Source organism: Trachymyrmex septentrionalis, unplaced genomic scaffold (assembly GCF_001594115.1).
Source record: "Trachymyrmex septentrionalis isolate Tsep2-gDNA-1 unplaced genomic scaffold, Tsep1.0 scaffold243, whole genome shotgun sequence".
NCBI classification, from domain to species: Eukaryota; Metazoa; Arthropoda; class Insecta; order Hymenoptera; family Formicidae; genus Trachymyrmex; species Trachymyrmex septentrionalis.
In genome coordinates, this window is record NW_017305401.1 from 54,296 (window position 1) to 71,651 (window position 17,356).

General features: G+C 41.1%; 1 protein-coding gene across 5 annotated transcripts in view; it reads right to left on the minus strand.

Moving 5' to 3' along the window:
• The window catches only part of LOC108748823 (putative transcription factor SOX-15), a 54,163-nt gene that overhangs the window by 26,825 nt on the left and 9,982 nt on the right, over positions 1–17,356 (minus strand). For 2 of the 5 annotated variants that reach the window (XM_018487200.1, XM_018487195.1), the window contains exons 1-2: positions 17,176–17,300; positions 7,861–8,395 (exon numbers count right to left, since the gene is read on the minus strand). In XM_018487200.1, coding sequence (XP_018342702.1) covers positions 7,861–8,036 — 176 coding nt within the window. In that variant the 5' untranslated portion in view covers positions 8,037–8,395; positions 17,176–17,300. Of the gene's footprint in view, positions 1–7,860; positions 8,396–11,808; positions 11,829–12,134; positions 12,148–17,175; positions 17,301–17,356 lie in introns of those variants that run through there. The other 3 variants (XM_018487198.1, XM_018487197.1, XM_018487199.1) reach the window with 3 other exon arrangements.

Here is a 17,356-nt window from a genome sequence, read left to right on the forward strand (position 1 = left end):
GGACACGCGTCATTGCAGCTTCGCGGAACAGCTCGTATTGTCCCCGTTCGCCGAGATAATTCGCGCTAGATAAGATCTGCGAATGATAGCGACGAGATAGGGATTAATTGGCAGGGAGGTTGTCGCAAAATTGGAAATCGGGAAAATCGGAGAAACGTCTGGGAAATCCAGGGAGGCCGAGGTTTTGTGGAACGTTAAAATTGTTGACTTCGAAGAAGTTTAATAATCATACCTACGCCATTTTGAAATACTACCACCGACCGAACGATTGAAAAGCAGCGCCAGCTAACATTAATTAAGTTGTTACGTCAAGTTAATTTTTCAGCAAAATATTTCACGGTTTCTAAATCAGAACGGAAATGTAAAAAGATTTCGAGACATTGAAAGTCGGGAAAAATCATGAGATCTCGTCCGGAAATCAGGGGAAAGTTTGCAGAATTTAAGATGAGAAATTTGTGACAATCCTGTTGACACTATAGAAGGACCGTAAGAAATGTCAGGGTTTCGCATCTTCTTTAATTAAATAAAAATTCATTTTACATAATCGACAAATTTTTTTTTTTTTTTTTTACTAAAATTAAGAACATAAAAAAACGACGAAAGGTCACGAAAGGGTATATATCGCGTGGGAGCAAAATTGAAAGGAGTTCGTATCAGTTTGAATTTCGCGAGGGGGGCCTAAAATTGACTGCCTCGGTCCTTCCGAGCGTTAATAGGATTCGCAGCGATCGCGTTAATTTACGCGATATATTATGAGACGCACCGGCGGTGTTGCACGCGCGGTTACCGTTCGTGCGCGATGTTTACTACCCGTAGCGAAACGCGCTTGTAACCGTTTAATCGAACGACGCGCGAGCTTAACTCGCTCGTCTCCCGAACGATGAGAGACGAAAGAGAGTTCTCTTTCCGCGCCTCTTCCAAAATCTCGGTCTCCTCCGAGCGGACTACACGTACGTTCCCGGGAATGGACGGGGAGACGTTCCGCAATGCGTGTCAAGGAAAAACGACAGTTATCCTTCCACACGCCGACGCGCGCGCGCGCGCGCGCGCGTTACAAATAGCTCGTGGGGAACCGCCGGGCCGCGACCTGGAGCGGCAGACACGCCGCTCCGCACGCACCGTCGTCAGACTCGGCCGAGCAGGGAGACAAAGAACAACAGCCGCGCACCGGCGGCGATCCCCTAAATCGGCATGTCCGTTGAGCCTCATGAATCTCCGCCGTGGCTCCTCTCCTTCGCGAGGAGAAGGAGGAAAAGGCACACCGGTGTGTCCTGTGCACGGTTCGGCACGCAGAGCAAACAGGCGGCGCGCGATGGCGACCGTTCGGTGGGGTTTCGTTCTGAGCGCCCGTTCCCTTCGTCATTCTCCTGCGTCAACGGCACACTTGTTCGCCGGCTAAATTGTTCTTCTCCCGCCTGCCCCTCCGATGGAAGCCAAGGGGGTGGAGGCTTCGCGAAGAGAAGTAAAAGAGAAAGCTTTCGGCCCGCGCGACGGCGCGGGTTTAACACGGCGGCGTATTTTTATTCGGATAATCGCGTCGATCGAACGACGCACCCTCGCATCGCCCGACGCCGCCATGGGGAAGTCGCGTAAACGCGGCGAAAAACGCACGGCGTCGCCCGTAGATCGATCACGATTGTTTCTGCGGTGGATCGAAAATTTCACCCGTCGACGCTTAACGGATATTACAGGATTCGATTTGGATGCCGGGAGAATTGGAAAAAAAAAAAAAAAAAAATAGGCCTGTAGATCAGTCAACGGCATCGTACACGACGAAATTGTTCGCGCGAGCGAACGGGGAACTGTAATTTTATATAAGCCCCTGATTAAACTTTCAAATCGAATGCCCAATGCGGTTCGGTTGGTAAGCGGAAGTGACGACCTCAGCCGCTCACCTCTGCACTACTAACGCTCCGGCGCGTTTCAGATTTGTGAACGAAGAAAGCGCATCCCCGAAACCTTTACGGGTTGTTTAAGGCTGCGGAACGGACGCCGCGAACTCCGTCCGTCCGTCCGTCCGTCCGTCCGTACGTCCGTCCGTACGTACTGTATCATACCACCAGCCCTTCTCTGACCTCCGAGCCAACGGCGGAGCCATTACGTACGACTTCCTGCGACCGAGTAAGGAAGAATCGAAGATTTCTACACGGCACCTCACGGGAAGAGGTGTCCGCGCGCGCGCGCGCGATACCACCAGAGATATACCGTCGAGCGACGAAAAATTCCCAGGCTAACTGCGAGGACGAGGTAAGGCGGCTCTCTCTCTCTCTCTGCTCGAGCCCGGTATATACGATTGCGTTAATTGCGGAATTCTCGTCTGTGTCGTGTGGACTGTGGTGCACTCGTGGCACGTAACGGTTCATAAAAATCCCACGAGTATCTCTCCCCGATTCTCCGGCGCCTTCGAGATTTTGTCTCGAGGAGCAGCGCGGGATGATTCGGGAAACGAGAGAGAGCGATCAATTCCCCCTATTTCTACTCGCTAAACTCTCTCTCGTTCTTCTTTCACGACTGGTTCATTCAATTTTCATTCTTTAGAGTCGGGCTCGCCATTCGATAGAATTTCGAGAGTATACCGATATATAAATGAACCTTTAACCTCGGTTCAACTTGCTCTTCACTCCTTTTCTAATTCCCTCCAACCGGAAAAAGATGAAGAGTTAATTAAACCCGAGATTAAAATGAAACATTTGTAGAAAGAGGCGAACAATGAATTACCGACATGGGCGACTAATTGCGGCTCACTGTCGAATAAAATATGCCAATACGCGCGGAATTATCATACGCGAGGACGATGTCTGTTTCATACCTGGTTCGCCTCGATGGTAGCGATGCTTTTTTTAAGTGCGCTTGTTTGTGGGAAGTAATATCCGGTATTTGTCATACCGGGACACTTAGCCGTCTTAATTCGTTAATCCGCGCGGCCATTGTTTGCAACGATGCAAATTTACGCGGCTGCAAATGAGTCTCGATTCATCAACACGATTTCGTCGCCATTACGTTTAATGCACTACAGATTAGTACACTGGAAAGAAATGTGTGTGTATGAAATTTTATCAAATAAATATTTGCTCAATGAAAGAATAATACTCAAGTCCCACAAATTAATGGTTCTTGTAAAACTAAAATATGTGTCTACCATTTAGTAAGTGTCTAGTTTTATATATATATACATATATACTATATATTCAAACGAATATTTATTAAAATTTGTCAATATACAGATTCACGACTATCCTAAAATCGTTTACGTATAATACTAACGTATCTGCGAAATCCAAAAACCGACTGTTCGATCGCGGCTCAAGTTTGCTACCTCCGAGTCAATGCGGCCACCTCCGTTACGTTTATAATGCAAATATGAATCTATTATCTCGGTGATCTCTCTCTTAGTATTCGCTATAGATCGCAAAAACAATGGTGATGGCACTTAAAACGGGACCTCGGCGTTTTTTTCGCACATAATGGATTCGAAAGAATCGTTTAATTAAATAATACAGATTAGAGCCAGACAATTGTAAGTGCAACGGCGTAAGCGCGCGCGCGCTCGTCTTCCTGCGTGTCGTGTTGTGCCGTGCATTTCGTACACGCTTCAAATAATTATAACTTATATTAATCCGTAATTAACTGCCAGTCACTGCTCAATTGTCAAGTCACCGATCTGAGTCATCGCAATCGCGGGGATTACAAGGTTCTCGGTGCGACATACGCATTTACACGGCCAGGGGTCAAACGCGACGTCACCGCTCCGTAATCATTTCCACGATTTTGCGATTGAGAGACGCCGAAACAAAAAGCTGGGAATAACAAATAACTTCGTAACGGAAAACTCGGGTGGAAAATCCAAAACGCCGCGCCGGCGCGAGTCGAGTAAAAAAAGAAAATAGCGATGACTCCTTTCGAAGAGAGTCCGCGACACTTAGGTATTTCCAGTCCACAAGTACTAAGAAAAACCGAGGCGCGTGTACAGTTACCGTGGTGGTGTAGCATATCGTTCGCGGAATTATTGATGTTTCGTTGATATAATCGATGTTTGCAAATTGAGCTTGCCCCGGCTCGATCGACCCGCAATGCCGCATCGTCGTATTAATTCTTATCATGCGAGAATCATTCGCGAGTCGCGAAGCGATTTACGCGGAGATATCTGCGACAGTTGGCAGTTGAAAAATACGTAGAGACATATCTATTTCCGGTTTCTTTTTGATTTTCTAGTTAATTCGCGGTTACGCTCTAAATTTTCTGCAGTGAAAAATCTCACTCGAAAAAAAGCGAGAATACAACCACCCTTGGGAAAAAAGTGGAAATATGACAATGTTCATTCTTTTTAGAATGGATTTTCACTTCGGAAGAGTAATGTCTCACTCTGAAAAAAAGCGACTCTAAAAGGAGTGAAAATTGTCACTCTTTTTCGAGAAGTGAAATATTTTCACTTTTTTTTTCAAAGGTGATTGTATTTTCATTCTCTTGAAGTGAGATTTCACTGCAAAGAAATTTCGAGTGTAGATTTAATCCAGTCGCAGTTAACCAAAAATTTTAATCTTTTAAATTAAGGAATAATATCGTTACTTAATTTAGGTAACGAAAGGATTTTGAAAGGAAGGTGATCGAGAAAGTGGTCAAAAGAGTTGTAACTCTCGATTGGAAGCTTTCTCGTAAATATACGAGAATCAATCAATGAGTGACCAATTATAGTTATTATAGTGTGCTCCCTAAATTTTTGGGAGTAAATTTTACTCCGAGAAAAGTGATGGTTGCGCCAGTCCGGCGAGGAGTAAATTCATTTCTTCAGGAGTGAAATTTCATTTCTTAATCTAACCTAAAAAGTCAACTTTAATAATGATATCTCGCTTCGCGAGACAGAGCGACGCTTTTTTCTACCATATTCGTTCGTCTTGTGCAAAAACACGTCGAATAAGCCTAATAATTTTTTAAATTACACATTGTAGGGAGGCTAAACTTAACATTTATCAGAGTGAAATTTCAGTTTCTCCTTTCCAAGATTGAAATTATTCACTCTTTACATAGATTGAAAATTGACTCCCTGATTTGAAGTGATCCTTCATTCTCTAAGAGAGTGAAAATTTCACTCCTATCGGACTGGCGCAATTATCACCCTCTTTGGGAGTGAAATTTCACTTCCAAAAATTTAGAGTGTGACTCCAAAGATATTAAAAGTAAAACACTTGAAAACTATTCCCAATTAAATCTAACCGAGAATTAAACACAAACTTTATATTCTAGAAATAAGTTTCAATTGACAAAAAAATTCACGAATAAATTATCGTAAGCATGAAGCTTTCAGACTTGCAAGACTTTCGCGTAAAGCAACTGCAGGAATATCTAATATTCGCGTGCATGCGTGCGTGCGTACGTATAAAATAACGTGACGTGGTACGCGATCCGTGCGACGGCAACGAGAGCAACGAATGGGAACCGGGCGGAACCATTTTAATAGAGCTGATTTTCGTCGTCAAAGGAAGTAGTTTAAAGATCCGCGTCGTTGCGGTACCTTCGGACGCGAAATTTTTGGCGTACGATATATGTATGTCTGACGTATCGATAAATTAAAACACTCAAGTATATTCAAGCCTATGACGGTCGAAGCTGAATCTTCCGAGTGCCCAAATAATTCACAAGTGAATCATCTATATCCTATACATGTACATGCATATATACCATATTTTTGTAGTTATTCAAAACTGCGCGCCGAAATTTGTCCGGACTTTATCAAACGCAATTAAACTACTGCGATAACATCACAAGTTAAATAGGATATTGATGATTCACTTGTGAATTATTTGGGCATTTGGGAGAGATCTAGCTTTGACCGTCGTAGGCTTGAATACACTTATACTTGAGTGTTTGATTTCATGTCCTAATAAAATCTTATTATAATAAATTTAAATCAGATATGAATTAAAATGTGTCTCTTTAATCTCCTTCGTCTGCAATCACATTTTTACTCCTTTTTTTTCCATCCAGTTCAAGCTTTCTTTAATGTTTTATATTGTTGGAAAATTCAGAGTTACTTTTGTTATCTCTATTACATTACCGAAGATTTTTTTTACTAAGATATTTCAAAAGAACTCCGCGTTCCTTTATTTAAGGAAAAACTTGAGAGTGAAAATGTCGCTTGTACTAAAAAAAAAGACCCAGATTGCAGATGCAGAGTCTTTTGCGAAAAGGATATTATTTTAAAGAAACAGCAACGAGTCTTTCCTTTTTTTTCTTCTTTTCGCATTTCCCATCCTCCGTCGTGGCGAGTTTGACTCGGTCGACTTCGCAAATGCACGGTTGAAGAGCGACGAATGTTAAACGCGAAATTCTCGCAAGTACCCCGTCGAATGTATCGTCGTAAGAGGGCACAAGCAAATAAGACTGCGGGCAAACGAGATAAGAAATAGCTGAAATTATACGATACGTTAGAAACGCATGCCGGCAGCGCGCATGCTATTTTCCCAACCTCCTCTTTAGCAGTCCCAGAGGATCGAGGAGAGAGAGAGAGAGAGAGAGAGAGAGAGAGAGAGAGAGAGAGAGAGAGAGAGAGAGAGAGTGAGATTTTTACCCTTTATCCTCTTTGCCTTCGCAGTACGACGTAATGATAGTGAAACATTGAATCTCAAGCGTAAACTGCAATTTAATAGATTTCCAACACACTAACATCCCGGAGGGACACGCGCGGGGGCGAGGAAGGAAGAAAATTTAAAAAAGGGGGGAAAAACATCGACGCGCGTCGATCTGACCGAGACGAGAGGGTTGAGAGAAGACGCACGTCCGCGTCGCCTGCGCATATATCGCCCTCCTCGTTCCGAGGTACTCGCGCGGATCGGCGATAGCGATTGGCGATTATGTTAACCAAACACGCGCGGTACACGCCCCTGCAATTTGCCTTGGGATCATCTTCCCCTAATCGCCGCGCTAATAACAGGATTACGGGGGTCCTGACCGCGCGGTACGTATACTTATCCCTAATTCGCCGTATCGTTATTAATATATACGATACAATTGAGAACGGGGCCCGGGCGCCCCTCCCCCCCTTTACCCGCGATAAGCCCCGCGATATGTGTATATGCGTGTACACACGTATGGGGAACCCCTCCCCCCCCCTCCATCTACATCTCCACACGTGGTTCCAAACCGCCGAAATGCGGGCTCGGTCTTTCGTTACACTGCGCACCGTTGGAAAATTTGTGTTAAACTTAACATATTTCTCACGTGTCCCCCAAATGGTCCGCTCAAACTTTTCTGTTAAGTTATTAACATAGATATTATGCAAAAAATTATCACAAAAAAGACGCAATTTGTAAATAAATTATTGGAGAAGCATATTTTTTTCAATATACACATCTATTCAATAACAGTTAATATTTATGATATGTATATATGTGATATGTAATAATAGTTAATATTTATGATATAAATTGTTAATATGTATTGTATTTCAATTTATTATTTAAAAAAATACATTATTTTTATGTTGTCTGTTGACTTATTCATAAATTGCGTCACTTTGAGACAACTAAAGCACACTAAAACAATATTGGATATCAATTTGACAGAAAAGATTTAAATAATACAATCGCACACACACACACACACACACACATATTATGTTAAAAATTGACACTCGAATATGTTAAAACGACAACATAAAATTGTAACACGAAGGAACACGAGTGGATCGTCTCCAACACAAAATATCTTTCACCGTGTAACGTTTCTCTCCCCATTTTCGACGATGTAGTTGATTTCGACGTGAAAAACCGCCCGAGTTTCACGACTCGAAAATTTATTACACCGCCGGTGTGCGGATATTCATGAAATAAATATGAGAGGGATAGGAAAAAGAAATGGACTTACGTGTAATGCGAATAAGACGGGCTGGCTTGATCGATGAGAGCGGCGGTTGACAGGCCTTGCGCGATGGCAGCCGAGGGATCCCTAGCTGGCGAGGAATTCTGCGTCCCCGCTGTCGCCGGTATAGCGTGATGGTAGCGTTGGCACATTTCGGCCAAGTTCCACCCATGGGCATCCATATATTAGCACTGCTTCGCTTTTCTTTGGCGTACCATCCATTTCACACGCGTTGCGATGCACACACACACTCTCTCTCTCTCTCTCTCTCTCTCTCTCCTCCTCCTCCTCCTCCTCCTCCTCCTCCTCTCCCTCTCCTGGTTCTTCCTGGTTCTTTTTTTCAGTTTTCTTCCCTCGTTTTTCTCTTCTCCTCTCTCAATAATTCACTCGCGTGATTTTTTACGTCTCTATGTGTGAGGTAAAAAACTACACTCGCGTCGACGACGACGACGATGACGACGACGACGACGATGATGATGTACCAAATCCAGTCGCGATTCTCCGATGAGGAATCCTCGCCTCCGGCAGGCACGCGCACCGCCTGTTAATCAGGAAAACAAATCCATTTACTTGGCCGTTAACGACACGCGTATACGTATTTAGAGAATGATCGAGAGACGGCCGTTTAAAAAAAAGACTCCACACGACTCGCATGCCGACGACCGTTATGAATTTAAAATGAAGTCACGCCTGTCTGTATCGCACTAGCGATATTGGCAACTCGCAACTCTCTTGATTAATCAAAAAAGAACTGCTAATCGACTCCTCTCTGATTGGGTCAAGAGACACAAATGTAAACGCAATCGCCAATTCGTCGTTAGTCACATAGCACAAAAGCTTGCGACATTTTCTATGTTAATATTGCTGGAATGTTACAATGTTGCTGGAATATTGCTGAAACGATCTGTGCTGTATCGGTAACGTGATGTGGATATTATCTTTATCGAACGGCACGGATGGAAACAAATAATTACTGTAAAAATTACGAAACGGCGAGTGAAACGGGAAGAAAACGGTGTTGCTGAAGTATTTAAATAATTAGTTAGATATAGATCTGAAAATATAACTTTGTTGGACTATTAAAATAATTATAACGTAGAACGTTATAATTCAACTGGATGTTAAAACGATAAAACTTTTTTATGACATCGCTCATCACGCTTGAGTTTCCTATCATAATTTATGACCTAACAAAATTATTTTTAGATCGGCAGATATATATTTAAATTTTTAAAAAGCTTTAACAAAGTCATCCTTTCCCAGTACGGCACTAACGTGCCGTGTAATCGCGTGACATAAAACTTCGCTTACGGAAGTGAAAAGTTGTAAAAAATATTGTAGCGAATATTTATTTGACGCGGCACGATGCAAATTATTCGGTGCAAAAAAACGTGAATGTTGATGAATTAATGAACTTGTGAAAGTAATTTCCGTTGTTGTTCATTGGATCATAATGAGATTTTAATAATTCGCGTTATTGCGGCGAATTTATAAAATGTTCTCCAGCAAACAGTTTACAACTTCAATGACTTTCAAATGCGCGTTCGAATACCTAACGGAACAACTAAATCTCGCGTTACATAACCCTTTTTTCCCCTCCTCTCTCTCTCTCTCTCCCCCCTTGATCTAAATGCAGTTTAAAGCTACGGTTAATGAAAGTGTCCGTTTAATTTCTAACTGCGAGCGGGTTAAAGAGGTTCACATAAACGGAGGGCTCGAAAAGCCGTGTTGGATAACGATCGGTATCTGGATCGGACGGATACCGATCGACTTCTATTCGTGCCTCAGCGATTGAGCGTTAATAAGCGTCGTGCAAAGGTATCTGTGTGAAATAACTATAATCACACATATACACACATAAACTCGCGCGCGAGTTACCGTCGGACGAAAACGATCGTCAAATCGCATTCTTTTCTCGCTCGTGATCGAGGAAATGAACGGCAAGAATTTTCGGGCGTGGGTCGGAAGATCGACAAAGGATACATGTCGTTCTTGAGGCCAGTGCAAGATCCTTTCATCGCAAAAAAGATGGAAAATTAAGGTACAATCAAGATACGGTTAGAAAATTCCCATACGTATGATACACCGAGAAAAAGATATTTAAAAATCTATTTGTGATATATAATATTTATTTTATCGAAGTGAATCCTTATTTAAGTACAGCAAAGTAAAATTTTATTCCTGGCAAATAAATCATCCATTTTATTCTTTTACAATAAATAAGATATATATATATATATAATTGAAATTTATATTTCTCTCGTCATCACAATTAATATTTTTTATAATCAATAAATATTGAAAATTTCGATTTTTTTTCAGACTAACAGAATAACAAGGATTAACAGATGTTCGCTTAAATAATATACTGATTTCTTATTTAAATAAAATTTTTGGTATTAAAAATTAAAATTGAAACTATAGTGTGTTATTAGTGAATTAAGCACAACACTTTCCCTCTAAAATACACACAAAAAGAAAGAAAAATATTTCCACTTTTGGCTACAATTAGAGTACTGCCCGAGTTGTACCCACTATAAGTAATTCAAAAACAAAATTCCAACACTTATCAATTTTAATAATCCAACACTTATCAATTTTAATGCAGACATCACGGCACTTGGAAAATAAGTGTCATGCTGATAATTTATCGCAATTCTAACAACATTTCTCGTTAGTTGTAACCAGAATACTACGATCCTTTTAAACAGAGTTCAAGTTACTACTTTTTCCATTTTTTAGTATAAAAAAACTCTTTTTTATTTGTATAGGAATTGTAGAATTACGAAGAGAGAGAGAGAGAGAAAGAGAGAGTGCTATTGGAACTGTCATTATTTTTTTATATGTATATATTAATAGAATATTGTGCTACTTTACATTGTGTAATTTTACGGAGCCACATAAAAATTTGGATTGTGAAATTAGCTCGCTATTTTATTAATATAGAAAAAAAGGCAGTTCCAGTAGTTTATTTTCCATAGTTCTTTATCGAAATAAAATGTCGAAATAAAAAAAAAGAGGACGACGATCGACACGCGTCGTATAACATTTTACAGAAGCGAGATCACCGGCGGTATTTCTTGGCTAATTAACTCAAACAACACAGATATAGATAAATTCTCGAGAAGTTTCACGATATAAAACTTGTAAATACCCGATAAATACTCAACGCTACCTCGATCTCCGGTGCGGAACGGCATTTTCTAATTTATCCTTCATGAATTCGATCCGCGAGTGCGACAAACACAAAGACAATACACGCACGTAACAGACAGACAAAAGTACGCGCGTAAAGAAGCGAGAGAGAGAGAGAGAGAGAGAGAGACGCAATTTTGTGATTTTAATTTCTTCAAGAGGGATTAATCGCCGACTACTGAGAGAGTCGAGACACCGCGCCGTACATTCGAGCGCCGTTTAAGCGGTCAGACGTTAATCACGCCGGTAACCGGCGCGATATCGTTGTAAAGCGGACCAATCGACAGTAAATTACCGGGCCCGTGCGGTCGGGCCGCGAACGGTAAAACGCCCGCGATTTCCTTCGCGAAGGTGGCAATTAAGCGCGGAAGTCTCAACACCGAAAACACCTGGGAAACCCGATATCCGCGGGGCTCATTACGTTCGCGCGTACCACGCTCGATTGCGATGACCGACTCGCAGTCGACGCGCGCATTACGGTTTCGCCACGCCTTCCGACAAAATGTAATCCGAGACTCCCTCTGTCTCCCCGAGAAACTTATAACTTCCCTCGAGAGAGAATTGAGAAGAATTCTCAAAGTAAAGGCCGCAGCACAACGGACTTTCGCATAACACCGCGTAAAGCGTAAGACGTAAGAGAATCTCGACCAATCGGAGCCCTCCATTTTATCCTCCGATTGATTCACGATTCTCTTACGCCTTACGCGTTACACGGCAGTTGTGCCAAAAGTTTGTGTACACGCGATAAGCGTAACTTACGAGCGCGCGTTAACGTAACGACTGTAACTTCGCGCGCGCAACAGTGAAATGAGAAAGAGCGCGATAACAATAACAAAAGTAATCTCTCCGTTCGCTCGAATACACTCGTCGCGGCGCGGCGCGAGGTCGCGATAACGACGGAGCGAGTTGAACGGCACAATGCCGCTCGCGACGCGCTCGCCGCCGACAGGGATCTGGACGCGTATATGTATATTGTATACCTGTATACGCGACGAAATCGTAAAGTCGTAAAGTCGCACGATGATTGCGTATGTACGTATACACCGTACGTGCCACTGACGGAGGTCTCAATCCGCGATACTCACTTACACTTACACCCATATACACTGAGAGACAAAGGCGAGACGCGTAACGCAATAATAATCATAATGCCAGATCGATACAACACGCGACGTTCGCTCGTCGCATCGGCCAGCGGGGATGCCGATGACATGAAAGCGAGGAGGAATGCGCGCGTAACGACGGCGACACTTAGAAGTCGGAGAATCGAGAAGTCACTAAATTATTAGTTTCCACTAGTAGTTGCTTGTTTCATCCCTCATCCCACCTTCCCGCGATACTCCCTCCACTCGTCGCTAAATTGCGTAGACTTGTACACGTAGAGACAGCCGTATGACGTGCGTAACCGCGACGGACGCGCGCCCGGTACGTATAATAATACGTATAACGTAATAAGCGATTATCGCGCGTGGAGAGGCGCACGGATATCTCTCGATAAATCAACGAGAGTATAAATCAATATTACGGTATGTGCTTTCTAAGTTGCAGTGTTTCGCGTGCTGTGGAAGGCAGTTCAGATTGTAGAGACTCAGCATTATCAGAGTCCAGCCGCGAGAGGATTTTGTCTAAATCCTGAAAAAGAGAGAGAAAAATGTACAGGGTGTCCCATTACTACCGAATATTCTCTTAAGGACATATTCTTGAGGTAATTTTGAGACGAAAATTCTAATACGAAAATGTCGAGGCTGCAATAGTTTTTGAATTATAATTGGTTAAAGATAGTGTAATTCGAAAACAATTACAGCCTCGATATTTTCGTATTAGGATCTTCGTCTTAGAACGTTGAAAACAATCCAGGAATAATAATAGATTCTATTTTGTTTATATGTGTACAGATTTTTATTTCTCCACTTAATTTAATTATATTTTTTTTTGTAATTTTTCTCAACATTTGTGATACTTTTTTCACGCTGCAGATCCACTCTATAAGTTTGTATTAATGTTAATTTTTTCAGTGCTTGAGAGAACTCTCTCATTCTAGAACGCTTAATAAATAAAGCTATCTATAATCTATTTATTTATATCTTTCTCTCTTTCTATATTATATACATACATACATATATATATATATATATATATATATATGTTATCTTCTATCTGTATGTATATTATCTCACTTTAACTTTATACTCTCTTCTCTCCTCCTCTATCTCACTTATAATCTTAATTAAAGTTATAAAGTGAGATAATATAAGCTAAAGTGAATAATGTATACTCGTATATACAGGGAAATACACATATTTTTCCCTCTTATAGGATTTTGAAATCGCTCATGCAGACGTTTGACGCTTTCCATTTCTAGACCTAATATTTTCCATTTATTATAATTATAATTTGTAGTTAATATAAAAATTGTATTTTTCGATCTATGGTTTAATCACTAGACTGATAGTTCTATAGTGAATAACTTTTACAGTTATCGCATTCGAAGAAAAATTACGTTCAAATTGAAGAAATCGGTTCTTTCGTTGATTTTTTGAAGTTGAGGTGAAAATTACCTTTAAGAAAAATAAAAATGTACTTGATTTCAAGAAATTTTTTTTTTTACATCATTCAAATCAATGAAAAATTTATTTGATTTCCAAAAATGGCGTTCAAATCAAAGAATGCACTAAAAAAATCATCCCATTAGTTTGTTAATTAATCATAGCTAGAAAACAATTTTTATATTAATTATGAAATTAAGATGCACGAATTAAGGAAAGTTTAGAAATTCGGGGTATATTGCATTTTATCCTTGTTGCTTACGCCAATGTTAAACATGAATAGAATGATATTTCGAGATGCATATGGTGACCATATATCCTTTATTGTAAAGGACAATCTCGGGACAATCCTTTATTTTAGGTAGCTGTCCTTTAAATTTAATTGTTTCTTCGAAACTCAATTTTGTCCTTTACTTTCCAATATTGTCCTTTACTGTCATTTATTTGACATTACGGGAAATTCTTTTCCGAGTACTTGTCTGATATAATATTTAATATTATATCAATGAGCAAATTTTTACGGAAACTATTTTACAGTTTCATGCATATAAATACAATTTGTTTTTGTATTTTATATTTCTTAATTTTTAAAATTAAATCTATTCAAACTACAGTTATTTTCACTTTTTATTATTTCAGATCGAAGGTTTGTTCCAATACAGTCGAATCAGTTTCGAACTATTAGAAACCTGCGCATTATTTCATTATACTGTTGTAATTTGATTATACTGTTCAATAAAATTTTTTAATGCACAGATCTTGAGAATCACAAACTGGTTCGAAAATATAGGAACAAGGGTACGGAACAAGGAACATAAGGGTACGAATACAAAGGAAGCAAATTTTCTGCTTTCCGGCCAGCGTGAAGTTTCCTTTACACGTGTCTACCGTATCCTCGTCTGTGCCGGTTGGCACATCGGTGCTGGTTGGAAAGCAGAAAATCTGCTTCCTTTCTGCCCGTACCCTAAAACATTGTCGTAGTTTGTTGAACGCTTGTTGAACATATCGTATTTTGCTGAGAGAAGAAAACCTGCTCAGGCGTATCAGAAACCTGGCGCTTCATCAAAAGAATAAGTAACACGTCAATTATCTCACTACTGCGAAATTACCACCGAAGTTTCCTTCTGCTATTTATTCTTTTTTCTCTACTACATCTATTATATATACTACGTTATTTTAATATTATTATATCATCTAGGAGTGATTCGTCAGATTAACAGATTGCGCTCTTCGAACGCGGATTTAATGACGATAGTCGAATTCCTGCGTGCGTTCGAGTAGAGAAGCATTATTATTATATGCATAATTGCGACGCTGTCGCCGATCTCTTCGATTCGCGCCTCTCCACGACGCGGTAAAGCGAAGCCTCTCCATCGCTCGTCGATCGCGTGCGCGATTCTATCGTGGATTTTCAGGAGTCATTCGCAAGAAAGATTCTGCCTCGTCAGTGATTCGCAAGCATCGATATTCTCGCGCAGAAAAATCCGGTCACAAATCATCGGTCGCTACCCAGATAACGTATACATGTTGCATAAGATGTCTTACAATTAGAGAAAACGTTAGGCCGGAGTCGGACTATGCATTGAGATTGAAGATTAAAGATTGAAATTTCACCAGGAATTTTCATAAGGACAAAGAAATTTTGGCTCCTTTCGTTCCGATTGATCCAATCTTCAATCTTTCAATTTTCAATCTCATTCTACAATGCGTAGCATTCCGGCCTTAGAAAACTATTATAGGAGTTTACTTTTTTTAGACTTCTTTGTCTAATAGCGTTTTTTATTGGCAGAACTGGCGCGCAGTGCACATTAAAGCCACCATCGATTACGATCTAAACGTAAAAGTGAGATATTAAATATACATCTATAACATTGATTGAGATTAAAGCCGTACAACGGATTTAAAGTGCACACCGAGTGCACATTAGTTTTGCCTATGAAAAACGCTATAAAAAAATAGACGTCTAACGCTTCTATTAATGTAAATTAATTTTAATTTCGGTTTAACTTTACTCTTCACCTTTTTCCAATTTTAAAACTAGAAAAATGTAGAGAGCCGAGATTAAAATTAAATTATATCCATAAAGGTGCTGATACGGTTTTGAATTACTTATATGATATCTTAAGATTGTGCTTAAGATGATCTTAATTATAAGAATCGACTTATAATATAAGAACCGACTATGAATACGATCTAAAAGACATCTTTTAAATATCTTATGCAACATGCATATTATCTGAGTACTAATCGTCACATACAATCTAATTGTTAAATTATCGTGTCGAAAAAATGTCATTCCTTTATTTTTCCTTTTTCTCTTCGTTATTTATGAAAATTGGTCTCGCACCCGGAAATGATACAGTCAGTAAAAAGTTCTTTCTATTCAAAAGATAAATTGAATAAACGTTGTTAAATAAACATGAAACGTTGGTTAAAAATAATTATCGAAAGAGAGAAAGTTAGTTTCGTTAGAAACTTCTTCAAAAAATGTTAACCTTCGTACTAGCGACTCTCTTCTAATATGCAGCAATCTAAAGCCGTAATAAGGCACGTGGAAGAAGTGATAAGGCGCATAACAAGCAGTAAGACGTAAACAATAAGCAAATCATTTTTTTATTTCTCTAATGCTTATATTATTGCTTTACGTTATCTACTACGATCGGCGAATTCGTTTACTGCTCACGTCTTACTGCCTTGCGTTTTTCAGTATATATATCACGAGCTTAACGCTTCTTCCTCTCGACAGATGAAAGGATTAAAGTTACCAGTTGGAGAGTTTTTTCGACGATGATTTTCACGCGGCGACGTCTCTACGCCGCTTTCGCCGCGCAATGACGATTCTCAGGTTAAATCGATCCGATCGAAACGGGATTATCTTCCGCGGGCGATGGACGGCACGTGAGTACGTCGAGTCTCTAAACCGAACGTTAACGAAGGTTTCACCATCGATTTTTTTCAGAAAATCGCCTCTACACGCTGCACCACGCTTTGCCTCTCTCTCTCTCTCTCTCTCTCTCTCTCTCTCTCTCTCTCATCGCTTGCTTTCTTCCCCAACCGTTTTTCTCTCTTTCTCTCTCGTTTACGCCCACGCGCGCGCGGCCAACCACGGAACCGGCCGGCGGGTAAGAGAGAGTGTATTTCTCGCTTATTATCCTTTCCTTCGATTTTCTACCGAAGAGAAAAGAATACGCCGAAGGAAGGTGCCGTCTATGTATATTATATATTTGCGCGCGCGCGCGCGCGTGTGTGTGTGTGTGTGTGTGTCGGTGAATACCGTCGGTATCCGTGACGTGTGACTCACCCGCACACGCGGCCCGGTGTACTCGCCGGAGATTTACAGCTCATTACCGATTTCATACCCTGGCGTCACGATCGATCCGCCGAGTCGAGCCGATACGGCGCAGCGGAGTCGAGCGGAGTCGAGCGGAATCGTCGAGCAGAGCGATCGCCGTCGTATCGCGTGCCATACCGATACGTGACACCGCGCGAGCGATCGGGTTTCTGCTCGTGGAAAACGCGCGCACGGTGCGCTCGCGCCAAATGACTTTTCTCTCTCTCTCTCTCTCTCTCTCTCTTTTACCTTTGTCGCCGTTTACCTTCCTCCCACGGAGGCCGTTGGACGGCGCGTTTCCCTGGCAAAAGTGGATGCGACTGTTGAATGAAAGGATCCAAAGATCCGTTTGTTTCCTCTTTTGTTTTTTTTCCTCTCGAACCGCGACGACAGGAGGAACACCGGAAAGGCTTGAACGTGGATCGCGTTG